The sequence below is a fragment of the Aedes aegypti genome, chromosome 2, assembly GCF_002204515.2.
Source record: "Aedes aegypti strain LVP_AGWG chromosome 2, AaegL5.0 Primary Assembly, whole genome shotgun sequence".
NCBI lineage: Eukaryota > Metazoa > Arthropoda > Insecta > Diptera > Culicidae > Aedes > Aedes aegypti.
The window spans coordinates 53,279,840-53,296,573 of NC_035108.1; the positions used below are offsets into that span (position 1 = coordinate 53,279,840).

The following is a 16,734-nucleotide window of genomic DNA, read 5'->3' on the forward strand; positions in this document are numbered from 1 at the left end:
GAAATTCATAAAAAAAATCCGATACTTGGAAATTCTCAAGGACTTCAAGAATTTAACCCGAAGTACCTTAAGTGATATGTCATGGTTTCTTCAAGATAGTATACCAAAGTTTGTCCAGAAGTTAAACTTGTAACCTCCCTAAAATATTTTTTTTTAGAATTCGTCCAAATATTGAAACAGGAATTCTTTCAAGGATACATAATAAAATAGTTCAGATATTTTTCTGGACTTCATCCATCACTTTCATCTGCTTTTATTTTTGTTTAATTTATGAATATCTCTTATAACATTACCAGAAATTGATGTGTAGAAACAAAATAAAATTACTTATTGGATTCCATAAATTTCTGCAGGAGATATTCATAGAAAAGAAAAACCACGATGAATTCTTGGAGGATTTTTGGAGGTTTTTCCGACGTATTTTCAAGAGTTATACCTAAAAAAACTCCTGAATGGATTTATTAGGAAGTTGTTTTGGAATGTTTCTGTAGAAAACTTTTCGCATTTATTAGTTCATAATGCTTGTCAGAGTTCCTCTAAACATTGAAATACGAATTCTTTCAGATAAACACCAGATGATTTTTTTAGGACTTCATCCAATGCTTCCTCTAGGTTTTATAGTTAGAATTAATAAATGAATTTCTCTAAGAATACTACAAAATCTTATCCGCAGAATTCAAAAGAAAATTATCAATATATGACTTCTGGGATTACATGAATTTCCGCAAGGGATATATTTAAAAAAAAACTGTGGATAAATCTATGGAGTATTATCTGAAAGATTTTTTGTGAAACTTTTGATGAAATTCTCTAACAAACTACAGGATGATTTTTTATCGAATGCTTTTAAAAATTCGTTCCTCCGCATAAATTTCTGGAATGCTGGACTCGGGAAAAACGAGACACACAAAAATTATTATCAAAAATTCATTTTAAATCGACTTCTAAAATTTTCAGGGATGAAAAACTATGTTTTGGCATAATTTATTTATTGGATTTCCTCCCCCAAGCTAAATGCTCGTACATTTCTCTTAACACTGTTCATGAGATCTTGGGCGAGGCTTTGCCCATCTTTCTTACCCGATTTCTACCAGTTTTTCTTGAAAGCTTCATTGGTTTTGAATGTTTTTCCACTTTTCTTCAACTTCTTCTTCATTATCGCCCAAAACTTTTCAATCGGACAAAATTCTGGTGTTTTTGTCGGGCTTGCCTCCTTCGGGACCACATTAACGCCCTTTGCTTTGTACCAATCCATTACAAGCTTTGCGTAATTACACGAAGCGAGATCGGGCCAGAACAGCGTGGGACCACGGTGAGAGCGGAGGAAGGGCAGCAAGCGCCTCTGCTAGCATTCTTCTCGATAAATCTGCCCGTTTAGGTGCCGGTTGTAACGAACGGCTTGTTGTACCGTCCGTACTCGCAGATCACCTGCCACAACAGGTACTTCTTCGCGAATTTGTCCATCTTTCTCTTCCGGAACTTTTCCAGAACCTTGATGCGGGACATAGGGTGATGTGCTAGTATCCATCGTATTAAGCATTGATCAGTGAGAACTGCAGTTTTCCCAGTATTGCAGTGAATGATGCTGACACAAACCGATGCCAAACAATTCTTTCTCAAAACGGCTTTAGCATTGTACAATAACATTTTGATAAATCTTGATCTCTTTGTGGAAATAATGCAAAGAAAATGCATCTTACCGTATTCTCAGTCCGTCGTATCGTTTTCAACTCCGTCGCAATCAGTTTCCAGATTCGTCTCACAACTTACGGCTCACTGTGTGTATTGAATGGTTAAAACACAACATATCAACGCTATAATAAAATGTTTTACTAGAATATATAGATCTACTGGCATCTCCCTCCATTCCTTCAGCATGATGGAATATACCATTTTCCTTTAAAATTCATTGTTCGTTATCAAAATTCAGCCCAAACATATGAACACAATTCCTTTTGACCGTACAATTATGGCATTTGCTCACAGTGCAGCGAAAACAACACAATCAAAGGAACCGTATTTTTACGTCGAGCATCGTGCACACATTGATGCGCACAAGCTATTTTTCTCAGTACGACGGATTAAACTTTGTTTACATTCTCAATTATACGCGGCGGTTGAGGAAATTTCGTAAAATTTGGTGATTTATTGAAGTATTACGGCATGTGATTGTGATGAAATCCTTCAGTGAAGAAGTACGAAGGTTTTCCATAGTGAAAATAAGTGCCCGGCGAAGCAAGTCACCCACGGGGGCGGGAAGAAACTTGTGTTGGAAAGTGATGTGGCTCAGTCGATCGCTAAGCATTTCTCTCAAATCGTGTTCGTCCATGCGATTTCGGTGAAAAAGTGCAAATTGGATTATTGAACTGAAGTTATTTACCGAAATACAGTAGTTTTATTGCATTTTTGGTGTACAAGTGTACAAACTATAACAGCTTTCACAAAATTACACTTGGATAATGAATCTATGTTGCAGGTAAGTTAGAATATCCGCCGTAGTGGAACATTTAAAGTTTGCTACGACGAATAGTAGCGCTTACGACGAAGAAGAACAAAACCCTACTGATAAAAAAGTTGAGGCCGGGTATTTGTTTGGTGTCCGCCTTGATGTATATCTCGTCGTTCATGACGAGACAGCCTGGCTTGACCAGCCACTCACGGTACAACTTCCGCGCACGCAATTTGGCCACCGTGTTTTGCTTGTCAGTACAGTTTGGCGCCTTCCTAACCTTAAAAACACGTAGCACAGCCTACTTCATGGTCTGCTGGACGAATCACTTCGAGGAATTGACCTTTTTGGTCACGTCTCGGGTGGAAAGGTTCGGGTTATTCTTAAAGTACTGCCTTATATTCCACGCCTCCTCTTGGTATCCCTTTTCGGTTTGCGACTGCTTCCTGCGCGCCGCTCGATGGTATTTTTTCCTGGAACATTTTCAAAACGTGGGACACTGTGGAATGGTGGATTCCAAGCCTTTTTCCGATTCATCTGTGCGACTGACCAGGATTATCGATCACTGCGCCCAAAATTTGGTGGCGTAGCTCTTCTTGTTTTGAGTGCATCTTAAAAACTACTTGACAGGTGAAATTTTTCACACGTAAACATTACACAGTTCGAACGAAACGAGTAAATTTCTGAGACATATAATGCACATAATTGGAGCGTGGTTTATCATGGATATTTACATGATATGTCATGTAAACTTCAATTATATGTCATGTAATCCAGCAGGATCCTGAGTGATTACGTGACATATAACACATATTTACATGATTCCAGAATTAAATTTACATGAAGTTGTATTTACATCGCATAAATGAAGTTTACATGACGTGTAATCTTCATTATTTTTAACTGTGTACACTCCAAATTAGTATTACCCAAAATTTCGTTAATTTTCACCCACGCAATAAAAAGTTACACCCAAAACAATTTGTCGCATTTTTAATCTTTACTTATAAAATTGCCAAGTCGAGCCTCTGAGAAACCTGTAGAGAAGTTCTTATATGAACCTTTTTAGTGATTTTGCTGATCGAATTCTTAATTCTTGGTACAGCCAAACCTCTTTTTGCGCCCCTAACTGGGGGAGCGCAAAAAGAATCGGAGCGCAAAAGGAGGGAGCGTAAGTTGGAATTTTGAGCGTAAAAAAAAATTAGAGGCGTAATAAAGCATATATTTTTTTCTCGCGAAGTTTTGCGAAGAGGTGGGGTTTATCCGTGGTACTTCTCAAGGGTATCAATAGGGATGACGTAAACCATAGTCTGATGCCATTTTGAATCCAAGATGGCAACTTCCGGTTTGTGAAAATAACTTGAAACCCACGAAATATGGGAATTTTTGGAACGGGACCGAAGAGTAGATGACGGAAATCGATGTTAGGCGCCAATTTGAATTCAAGATGGTGACTTCCGGTTGGGGAAAATCACTTTAAACCCACTAAATATGGGTATTTTTGGAACGGGACCGATTTGTAGATGACGGAAATCGAATTTTGACGCTATTTTGAATCCAAGATGGCGACTTCCGGTTTGTAAAAATCACTTGAAACCCACTATAAATGGATATTTTTGGAACAGGACCGATGGGTAGATGACGGAAATCGATGTCCGATGCCATTTTGAATTCAAGATGGCGGCTTCCGGTTTGTGAAAATAACTTGATACCCACGATATATGGGTATTTTAGAAACGGGACGAAGAGTAGATGACGTAAATCGATGTCCAACGCCATTTTGAATCCAAGATGGTGACTTCCGGTTTGGGAAAATCACTCGAAACCCACCATTTTTGAAGCGGGACCGATGAGTAGATGCCGGAAATCGATGTCCGACGCCATTTTGGAACTTAAGATGCCGACTTCCAGTTTGTGAAAATCACTTGAAACCCATGCAATATTGCTATATATGGAACGGGACAGAAGAGTATATGCCGGAAATCGATGTCTCACGCCATTCTGGAATCCGAGATTGTGACTTCCGGTTTGATTTTGGAACGGGGAAAATCGATTAAAACACAGGAAGTCGTCATCTTGGATTCCAAAATGGTGCTAGACATCGATTTCCGCCATCAATGCATCGGTCACGTACCAAAAATACCCATATTTAGTGGGTTTCAAGTGATTTTCACAAACCGGAAGTCGCCATCTTGGATTCCAAAATGGCATCAGACATCGATTTCCGGCATCTACTCATCGATCCCGTTCCAAAAATACGCTACTAAATTGGTTCTTGTGGATCGTTATCAGGCAGGAGCGTAAATGGAATATATGGAGCGTAAAAAGAGGGAGCGTCATTTTGAATTTCGAGCGTAAAAAGAGGGAGCGTATAAAAAAGTAAGCGCAAAAAGAGGTTTGGCTGTATAGTTGTTTGTGTTATCTCTGGAAGAATCCACGAAAGGATGTAAACATTTCTGGAAAAAAAATTAAAAGATTTTTTACAGTCGTTGTTGACAAGGAAATTGTCTTCGTCACTCAACGAGCATGGGATGACTATTTGCTCCAGTGAACCATCACATAGGATTAGCGTCATGACGAACAAGTAAACTTCCTTTGTTTCACCCACCGCCAATACAAGCATTTCTGTGATGGCATCCGTCGTCTGGTGTGTAGCAAGCGAATAAACACTAAACGTCTTCTCCATTTGAGAAAGAGGAGCAAAAGAAATGGAGGATTGTTGTTTGTTGATTATTTTGGATGAAGTTCGTCAAAGATTGTCAGCCCTGTCAGACAGTATCAAATGCTAAACCTGGATGCCAAAGTGTCCATATCAGAGCTGTTAAATGTCATGAACATCACGTGACTTTGACAGTTTAATATTGCCAATATCATCCATCCCAGTGGAAAAAGGGGTGTTCAGAGGGGTCGAAAAGTACATATAACACAAGGCTACACTAAGGAATCAGATAAAACCATTTTAGAGTTTTTGGAGAAGTCTCTAATAGTCCATCGAGGATTTCCAATTGCAATAGAAATGTGATCAAGGTATACTGAAATAACCATCCAATGCTCCTGGGAGAAACCTTCTTTGGTTCCTCAGATTTTCCACCAAGTTAAAGTACTTAAAACAATCTACCAAGGATTCCAGAAAAACCAGGGCTTCTAGGTCACGTCTTCCAAGGACATTGTAAAAAAAAAACTGGTGAAAACGTTGGAAGATTACTTCTTGGAACTGCTTTCTGGTTTCTAAGAGAAGCCTTTTGAGGTTGTTGGGAAACATTTTCCACGAATTTCCCAAAACACGCCAGATATTCTGAGAGGAGCCTTCCATAGATTCTGAAAGGTACCGAACAGAGCTTAAACAAATACCATTAAGGATATCTTGGAGCTTCTGAGAGAAACTTGCCAATGTTATAAGCCTTTCGATGTTTTGGAATTAACATCACAGACTTCAACAAACAGATTTCCAGATCCATTGGAGGAAGATAGCTTTTGAAGCTTTTGAAACTATTCTAGGAGCTCCCAGTCATAGCAAACAATAATAATAATGTAATAATTGGGGTTCTATTGAGGTTTACCTGGTGACGACTTGAGAAGCGAGTTATGGTAGCACTTTCAAGAAAAGCCTTTTGAGTATTCCATGTTTATGGAAAAACATTCCAGGAAACTTGAAATAAATATTCCAGGATTTTATAGATATGCGTTCAAAAAGCTTTGGAACAAAGTTTTTGAACATTAAAGAAGGTGCTTTCTGGGCATTGCTTTCGGGTGCCTAAGGCGCCTCTCTAAGCTTTCCAAAGCTTCAGTATTCTGCGAGAAGCTTACCAGAGATTTTGAATGATAGCTTCTGGAACGATAACCTTTCTAGAAATCTTCTGAGTAATGTCTTGAACAGCTCCACAGCTTTCTAGAGCATTTGGTTGTTACCCTCACTCCACTGAGCTCTCTAACTCTCTGCTTTGCATCTCAATACATTCTTTCAGGATTTGTTTGGATTCTGATTGAGAACACAACACGAGATCTTCTCTTAATTATTGATAATTTATTGATGTTACTTATAATATTCAGTGCTTAGTTTTACAGTACAGCACAAACAAACTTCAGTAGCTTGGCCTGTTGTGTGTTGCCACGGCTCATGCACTTCGTCAGCCTCCATCTCAAGCTGTTCTGCTAGTTCGCTGTTGGAGCTTAACGTCGTCAAAACCGCTGGTCCCTGGCAGTTGAATCCCGCCGGGGCTTTGTACAGCTTTCTGTGCGACGACGCATTTTACTCTTCTGCTAGTTTCACATCATAGCCCTGCTGAACCTCTATTGGACGCTCATGTACACTTCGCTACTCTACGACGACTCGTTCTCTGATGCTGCTTTTCGAGCTCTCCTGGTAGACCAGTTGGATGCCGAGTTCGGTTCAGTGATTCCGGTTAGAGGATGACTTCCGGTTCACTGGCGCCAAAGCCGGTGATGTGTTACGTACTTCTCAAAGTAGTCCCCGGCGGTGTATCGATCCTTCTCTGACGAAGATTTCCCCGGTGGCGGAAGATCTCCCTAACCGATGCTATCCGTGCAGATTCCGAGGTCGGTCCTGCGATTCCGGGAGAAGGATTCTTCCAGTTTATAGGATCCTGACGACGACCATTTGTAGGTACTGTTCCGCGATTTACTCTGCTAGACCCCAGGGGTGCACTCATCCGCGACATTGGTCGGTCAAATATCTGGGTCGTTTCTGCAATCCCGGTTAAAGGATGACCTCCGGTTTGCAGGCGTCCCGAACACTTATTACCGATTCTACGCTACGCCCGCACTACTCGATCTAGTCTCCGACGGAAGCCTACTCTGATCGCGGCTCGGCGCTCTCTGGTCTTCACGCCACCTCCTTTGCAGCGAAAGTCTGCGTTATCCCTCTGTTCACCGCATTCCAAGAGCTTTCATGCTGGCCCATGTTCTGCACGATGTTGTCCGGATTTAAAATGCGTGCGGTTTCTGACCTCATCTCGCTTCGTATATCCCTGAATCTAGACTAGCTAAGATTTGAGTAAGTGCCGCGCACGTTCTTCGGTGACCTCTTAGCCAAGATGTTTTGGATAGTTGACAGTAATGTAACGTAACTGCAAACTTGAAAAAAAAAACTCCACTAGGCTGCTTTCTTATTCTGTTTCGCAAGAGCGAACCAATCTCGCTGTGTTATGGTTCCTCTTTTAGGGTAACGAACCTAAACGGTAACAAGGTAATCGTGAGGAAAAATAGTTCTAGGGGTCCTGAAAAATCCTACTGGGATATGTTAAAAGGGACTTAAAACATAGCCCTTTACAGCTTCCGCAAAGCAGTTCTATCAATGAATCAGAAATAATCCTAATGAGTTTACGGGGCAAGTATTCCTCTGCAACCGGAGGACTGCTTCTTGAGCCTCCGTGAGAAACCTTCAAGATCTTCCAGCCTACCAGTGCCTTGTGCGTATCTTCAAAGATATCTTCCAGGGTTTCTAACATTTCTTTTCGTATTTTTGGAGAAGCTTTCCGTGACGCCCTGATGAATACTTGTTTTTAATTATGAATCGTGGTTTACGGCTAACCAGCCGAGTGGAAGTTTAACAACTACCGAAAAGCTAAACATTACATATAATTTGCGATTGGATTAGATGGACAAATTGATGTGAAGATTTGCGAAACGGACTCATGTTCCGTAACCGGTCGTTTGAGAACGTCGCGACCCATTGGAAGCCCACACAATAGATACCTCAGCCAGCGCAGTTGCTGGCTAGTGTAGTGTGCTATTCCTATACCTAAAAAACAATGCGCTCTCGGGCTAGGCATTGGATATATATAGAAAGCGTTGTGTTTGGATGGGCATCTAATTCTTCCGAAAGGGGTGCACTTTGCGAAAAAGGACCACGTGATTATTGAGCTGAAATCGAATTCAGGTTAACTTCTGCGTTCATGAGTCCTCTCATGGCGTAGTGGTAACACGCCCCAACTAGAGATCGGGGAGTCGTGAGTTCGATTCTCACTGAGAAGACGTGTAACTTTTTCGCAAATCTTCACATCAATTTGTCCATCTAATCCAATTGCAAATTATATGTAATGTTTAGCTTTTCGGTAGTTCTTTCTGAGCATTTTTGCTTTTAAAAGTGATTGAAAGAAATATTTTAGAACTGCTAGAGGAAGTCTTTCAGGGCTTGAGGAAATAAACTATCTGCGTTTCTGGAAGAAATTATGATAATTTTAGCTCTGGCACAAGCCATTCTCAGGCTACTGGGAGAAGCTTTCATAGGCTTTCAACAATAGTCTTCCTGATATTTGGAGAAATAAATACCATCTAGAACTTTTGGAGGAATTCTTCCTGAATTTCTGGGGAAATTTTAATGTAATACTTCTATGACCAGCTTTCACTTCTTTGTGGAATTGCTTCCCTACAGAGTCAGAGCCTATTTCATGTCTCAGTGTTCTATGAACACTTCGATAGGTATGGTCAGTTATTTTGTCTATATTGAAGAAATAAAAAACTTGTGTATGATAGAGTGTTTCAAGCCACTTTTTTAATTATATTAAAATAATGATCACAATCCAACATAATTTACAAGATTGTATCCTCTCTGGTCCTTAACATCACGTTCAACACTATTCAGCCGTTTTCAAGCGCATCATCATTCTCGCAAACTTCAGCGGTACCTGCTTCTTCTCAGTCGAAAACCACACCCAACTAATCGATTTCCAATCTTGCTTGTTCTGCCATATACCAGTAAGGCTCCTAAAAACATAGTCCACATTACTTCACATCAATCATCCATCACAGCCATACTCACGCTCCGAAGCACGATTTCCGGTAATACCACCATCCTCCTCGCCCATACTGGTTCGAACACCCATTGTCATCGTTGTCATACGTTGAAAATCCATATCCTCGGTGTTTTCCGAAAGAATCCACATATGCCGTTTTATTGAACTTACCCACTTTTGCCAAAGGATACCGCTCTTCTTCCGGTCCCACAGCAAACGCATCGTACCCCGCGTATTTGTAGTTGCCCTCAAAATCCTGCATCTCGATCATCAGCTCGTACTCTGCGTCCTTCGTCATCTGGTGGATTCGCTCCAGTCCCAACCAAAACTCGTGACCGACCATTCCGAATCCGTCGCGATACTCGGCCCAAGACCGGTTGAACCGAACCGTTCCATCGTATCGTTGCATCAAAACGATCCATCCGCCTCCGAAGCGTGTCTGCTCGTAGGATACTGGGATTACCGATCCGTTACTTGTGGTCACGTAGCCTTGATCTAAGGCAGGGCCTTCGGCTTTGGCCGAACACAGATTGCATTTTTCTTGAAGCAGATGTTTGATGCGATGCTTGATCTGAGTAATGCTGGCCGTGGTGGTGAGTTCCAGATCCGCGAGTACCTGACTGACCGCTTCTACGTAACTGTAGAACTCCCTGGTGAAGTTGTTGATTGTTCTGCAGAAGAAGAAGTCTTATTAACTTATTTTCAACTCGCATGAAAATGGAATGTGTTAAGAAAACATACGCGATTCCAAGTTCTTCCATTTTCTCCGTAGTAGGATTGTCTTCCTCGGCCTGAGCTACGCACAAGATGGCGAAAATGATTATCCACAGTTGACGATTCATCTTGCTGGAAACTATCCTATCGAATGTACACAACTTTCAACTGATTTCCTTTTATAGATTGAACTTCGTTCCGAACATATTTGAAGATGTGAGCTGATACATTTTAAAAAGCTCAGCGTGAATCGTAGTTGTCCAGTTCATCATTTCATAATCCCTTGACAATGATTAATGCAGAGCAAACATTGCTACTATAATGAAGTTGCAGTAGCACCGCATCCCATTAATCGACGTCGAACCATTGGACAGAGGCGCTATTATTTGCTTCGCCGTATATTTGTTTCTATTCTATTCTGTAGCAACAGTAGATTGTCCATATATGAACCATTAGCACGATACAATTTAACTATCCTTCATTACAAGATTTTTTAAGCATTAAGATGCAGCAATTGTAAATCGCGAGGTAAGCAGTAAGATTTTTATGCCCTGGGAATTCTAGTAGATCTTCAACCGAAAACAAATTTTGACCGCTCTTCAGCTGCACATTTAACGAAGCTTTGGATTATTTTGGGCCTTTCGATTAATGGTTCCAGAGGCCGGAACCTCCACAGATTTAGATGTTCGTTCTAGATAAATTGTTTTATTTCATGGCTTGCCCAGACAACCAGAAGTCGCATCAAAGATTGGAGAGTTTGCTCGTATAAAACGCTTTTTTTCTGAGTTCATTTGTACATTTTGTTTCGTCCCGTACAGTCGTACAAAGTAGGGGAAGACGGGGTAAGACCGCCCGCCTAAGCAATTTAATTAATATGTCAAAATCAAGAATTAATATATCCTTTTTCGACGCAGCATGTCGTTTTTTGAAGCCTTAGGCGTGATCAAAAAATATCACAGGTGTTGTATATCTAAAAAATATTTATTTCTTGAAGCTTTTAAAAAGTGATGTCTTATCACGATTATTTTTAGCGACGGGGTAAAACCGCCCACCCACGGGGTAAGAGCGACCACCACGATTTACGTACACAATTTTGCGAAAAAATATATCAGTTCCCTGTGATTCGCAAAAGTATAATGTTTTATGAATTCTACATTGATTAACGTGAATATTGAATTATTTTTATGGTTAATTATTTCAAAAAACTTAAATGTATACTTATTATTACCTTAAAACACCCATGTTTTGGAAAAACTATGCGGATTTGGCTTGTATTTTTCACAAAATTGATTTCATTTCACTTGAACAGTAATGTACAACGTAGTTAAAACTTTGAATATGGTTTACACAGTTATTTGATACAAATTAGGGGTGGCAGTCTTACCCCGTCAACAGTGCTCGGTTTTACCCCGCTTGCGCAATTTTCACAACTATGGCCTTATTTCAAAGCTTAATATTTACAATTCATATTTCACTTCACGGAAGTATATTTCACATTTCTGTTAAAGCATGGACGGGTAATTTGTTATGTTTTTCCAAAAAAATCCCTTTCAAAATCCTTAAGTAAGCATCTGTTAAATTAAGATCAAATTCAATATCGACGAGCAGAAACTTTGTTTTTGACATTTGTTATGAAAATTTTGATTTAAATATCACACTAAATACTCCGAAATGTCAAAAATCTTGTGTTTATGGAAAGTGCTTCAAGAACTTATAGGAAAATTTCAATTTTCATGTCAAACTGAAGGTGGTCCGTCTTACCCCGGCGGGCGCTCTTACCCCGTCTTCCCCTAAGTCGAATCAATCCGTAGCAGCTGTCAAATTAGCATTCGTTATCATAAGTTAAGTCGCATAAGATTACAGGTTAGTTCGGTAGAAAATTTATACACTCGCACTGTATGCTATTGTTCATCACATAATATATGTACGTATATCGCCTCCACTTTTGTAGGTAGAAGGCCTTTTCGCGACATCTTATAAGTAAAATTTTGCACATACAAAGCCTCCAGGTGATTTCGTTATGCGCACATTTTGGTTGTCTGGGTGGTCTGTCTGTTCAACGCATGCTCGGTAATGCATGAATCCAACAGAACGCTTCGAACTTATCATGTAAGTGCGACTATTGCCGGCTGCTTTAGTTTCCCATAAACACAGCGGGTTTATCTACTATTCAATTATCAATTTTTGAATTATCCTAAGCCGAGTGGTTAGAGTCCGCGGTACAAAGCAAAGTCATGCTTAAGGTGGGATGGCTTAAGGTGGGATGGATTCCCGGTCGGTCCAGGATCTCTTCATAATGGATATAACCTTGATTTTCCTGACCTAGCCACACGATCGAACATCAAGCTGAGAATCTGTCTCTGTCACAGTGAGGAGGTAATGCAAAGAAGAAGAAAATGAAAACAAAGAAGATATTACAATCATTTGTGAATTTCTATGCACCTCTCTGAAAAATTATGGTAAAAGAGTTTGGAATTTTGTGGAGCAATCGACTGTATATTTTAATTGTGCAATTTACAGCTACGCAGTCTTGGAATGATTAAAACGAGTTTTATTTCAACCCAACGTTTCGACACGGGGATTGTGTCGTTTTTTGTATAGTATTTGGTCTAACTTTAAATGTCCTATGTTTATATTGTCGTTGGTACATGACTATTCGGAACCACTTTCAACTAACTTATGTCTTGTTTGTCATCCTGTGTACACTGCCACGACGCTCCATATTAGTCTTATTATTGCACAATAAGTCCATAAAGGCGAATAGATGTGCGAGTTATTCCTCTAAGGTTCTTACCAAATTGTTTGCAGAAATTAAAGTATGGCCGATAAAAATGTAAAAATCATCGTACCATTAGTTGTTAAATGGAAAATAAAATCAAATAGCTAATTTTACATTCAAGTTAATCTATTCATTCTTTCTTTTAAGAACATGAATTTTGGTTTATATGTACCGTTTTGACTCATATTCCGAACACTTAAGGTCAACAAGGACTTCAAATGCATCTGATTGACATAAATTAGCTGATATTTGTGTTGATTTTAATTTCTTCGCAAAGTCTAACGGTTAGCTATTGGGTGTACCAATAATAATGTTGATTTTATTAGTTTTAATATTGTTTTTACGTAAAAGTATGGAACAACATTTTGATTCAAATGCCGAACACTGTGTTTATTCTGTCTCATATTCCGAACACCTTGATTCAAATTCCGAACAGCACGAATAAATCGTATTCAAATGAATAATTTGGCAAATTAATTAATATGAGCTTGTTCTACTGGTCTCAAAATAGAGAATCATCACTACTCCCGCGGTATAAATTATATTGGAGACGTTAAAATTGAATTGCAATTGACTACCATTTTCTTGTTATTTGGTGACATATTTCAGCGAAACATTTCAACCAAATCGCCATACAAAAACCGAGTGTTCGGAATATGAGTCTGTTCGGAATTTGAGACAAAACGGTACTCAATTTTAATCTGTCCATTCCTCTTTACAAAAAAAAAAGAATTTGAAAGCCTATTTTCTGAATTTATCATGTGGTAATCCAGTTGAATAACTTTATGATGAAAGCTTCTAAAACTTCAATAATCTGGTAAAATTCTTAACATACTTTGTCTCGAACATTTGCACTTGATGAATTGTACAAAGTGTTTATATCTGATATGCTGGAGAGCTTATCATAGTTTACCTTAAACTGTTTGCGGTAGAAAAGTGTTTCACGTTTCATTTGAGTATGATAAGCGGCTCTGTATTGCTGAAAAACGATGAACCCTTGTTAATCTAAATTGTCCCTAACTGAAGGCACACATTTCTTTTTCAAAATGTGTGTATAAACCTGTATTACGGATTATTGAAGCACATTAAAAAATGCAATTGCTTCAAAATTAAGCCTACATTTGAAACAAGTTTTCTAACATCTTCTCCAACCTCTGAGACCGAGTTTTCTTATATTTTAACAACTAGATGTGATTTGTGAAAGTGTTAAGTTCATCATAGGAGCATGCGACAATCAAAGTCTTACTCTGACTAGTACATAACAAAACTTTTTTGCTTTAGTACATGAAGAAGGTTACTAAAAAAATATGATAATATGATTGTCTTACATGGCGAAGTCATATTTCAATGTACTACAGTAATCAAAAAATAAATCTAATAAAGGTAAAGGTGGTTTGTTATTTTGTAGAATACACAAACAAGCTTCTTATCATTGTCGTATGGAATGATTTGAATTGAGCGTGATATATGTTATAAACCTACACAATCAACGAAAATCAAAATAAAAAATTCTTATCATATTTTCGGGTGCTCGTAACGAATCTTCAGGAACACACTAGGGCTCTGTAGCATCTTGCTAGGAATCCGCAGGGTCCCACCTAGAATTTTCAGGAACTTGATCAGGAATACGCTAGAAATTAACATGTAAGGATTTTGCTACGATATTGCTGAAAATTTTCAAAAGTTGATTATTCTTAGGCTACCATCTACGTTTCTCAAATTACTTTGGAAACCTTTTCAAAATCCCCAAAAATGTATCCAAAACTACTAAAAATACCACTAGAAATCCATATTGTCCCGCTAGGGATTAATAGGATACCCTAGAAATCATAAGAGATAAAGAAGAATCACTCGTGTTGAAATGTTGGAAGTGATTCAATATTTTCTTATAGCAGATCGACAGTCCGTTCCATGTTGATCAGCCTAAACTAATTAGATTTATTGAAATCTTTTGACTAAATGTTACTTCATATCTACTTACAAATATCAGTCTTTCTATCCGTTTGGTTTCAAACCGTTTATCAACGATTTATAATTAAGCAGCATTCCATACATTAACGATTTATAATTAAGTTGCTTTCTATAATTCGCGAATTCAACTCTTTACAGACCATTTCTTCCAATGGTTTTATTAAGTGTATCACACATTGGCAGACTCAAGTAGGCTGGTCACTCAGTATGAATGCCTAATAAAAGAGGTTGTTCTCTAGTTAAGACGCTGGTGGAGATAAATGCCCTCATGAAGCGTTGCGAATGCATGACAAAAGACCATCCCGAAGTAAATAGCCGGGATCACGTTCTTAGTAGTTGATGGGATATTCCCCATCGACGAGAATAGAGCTCAGGAATGTAGTTGGTATGAGTTCGACTTGCTATTCACATGATTAGAACAAACAACACAATAAGATTTACTAAAATTAAAAAATTTAAACGGTATTCAAAACTGTTGCCAACAACGAATCCACTTTGTTGCCAAAAATGGGGGGGGGGGGGGGGGGGGGGGTGCCAAAAACGGAGCATGCCAAAAACGGAATCCCACTGTATTACAAAATAACACCTGTGATTGCTAAATAAACGTTCGTAATAGAGATAGGCAAAACGGTTCATTAAAGTGAACGGATCCAATCTGAATCACTCATTTTAGTGAACCGGATCTTTTGAACGGTTCAGTGACTCAGTCGCTCGCAAAGGAAGAGCGAACTGAACCGAGCGAACGGAGAAAAGAGCAGTTCACTCTCTGTTGCGCTATATGCATCGTACTTTTCGTTTATTTCTCTCTCTCATTCTTCGTACATTTTTCTCCAGAAACTCATGAGTACCTATCGGCCGATTTCTCACAAATATGCTAAATTCTTCTTCTTTGGATGTATGCTGTGGCGCGCAAAGCAAACCACGTGTCAAGCGTTATAATAATGCTGAAGAACAATCGAAGAAAAATAGGGGAAAAGAATCGGTTCGTCCATTTTCCGGGTCACTTTTTGTCTGAACCGTGCTGACCCAATGAACTGACTCTCATTAAAAAAGAGCCACGGATCATTCGTTCTTTTAAACAATGGCTACTTCGTTTTGAAGATATTCCGAAATTTCATGGGACCGGCATGTTCTATATAAAACTCCGTTAGCCGCCATTTTCTTGTTAGTCTATTTATCAAAAAAAAACAAATCAATGCTGTTAGTAAGGAGTTTCTTCCAAAAAATCATAAGGTTCGGTTTAGTTATCGCTAAAAAACGACCAATTACAAAATAGTGTTTTTTTAAGCTTTGAGATCGTTATACTGCAAAGCTTATAACTCAAAAACGGTTGCACCGATTCGCTTTATTTTTTTATACAACAGTCTATTATCAACAAAGCGCATAACCGAATATGAGAAAAATTCTGTGCTTGAGATATTTACGTGGGTCATGGCTACACATCGGTTCCACAAGGAGTTTTGGAAAATCTACTGGACCAGATGACTGATTCTCAATGCTTTTCTCTTTTTCAAGTTTCTTAAAACAGAAGCTTTTGAAGAAATTTTCAAAAATCGAGAAAGTTATAGTGAAAAAAAAATATTATGGCGATTTAAATATTTTTATGTGGTAAAACAATTATGTTGCTAGTTAAGGGGCTAATAGCTCCTTTCAGAGATTTAAAACTTCCAGGATCTCCTGAAGTAGTTCAAGTGATATTCTAAGTAAATTATTTAAGACGCATTTATCTGAACCTTCCAGCCCTTTTTTTTATTCCTTGAAGAACTTTGATTTGAGTACACACCCAAAAGGTTTAACAGATAATTGTATGTAATTGCTTTTTTCAACGAATACAACAGTTCCTAGTCAGTGCCGTTCAATCTGAGGCTTTCGGGCCGCAAGTGGTCAAAGCCTTAATTATGCTCAAGACGATCCGAGGGACCCACTAGGAATCGTCAAGATTTCATAAGAAACACGCTTGGAATCATTGATGAGGGTCTCAAGCACCTGCTAGATATTCACAGGATATTGCATAGGAGCTGCTTAAAATGTTGAAGACTTCCACGTAAATATTCAAGAGTCTTAGA

The 16,734-nt window shown here is 38.8% G+C and overlaps 2 protein-coding genes across 6 annotated transcripts in view; one reads left to right on the forward strand and one right to left on the reverse strand.

The window, feature by feature from the left end:
* The window catches only part of LOC5566288 (RNA-binding protein Musashi homolog Rbp6), a 1,418,593-nt gene that overhangs the window by 81,356 nt on the left and 1,320,503 nt on the right, over positions 1-16,734 (forward strand). The gene's annotated exons all lie outside the window — the stretch shown is intronic.
* Positions 8,937-10,076, reverse strand: LOC5566287 (fibrinogen-like protein A). The gene is made up of 3 exons (XM_001650619.2): positions 9,946-10,076; positions 9,231-9,875; positions 8,937-9,175 (listed from the first exon to the last, which is right to left on the reverse strand). The coding sequence occupies exons 1-3, from the start codon at positions 10,044-10,046 to the stop codon at positions 9,046-9,048; spliced, it is 876 nt and encodes a 291-aa protein (XP_001650669.1). The 5' UTR covers positions 10,047-10,076; the 3' UTR covers positions 8,937-9,045.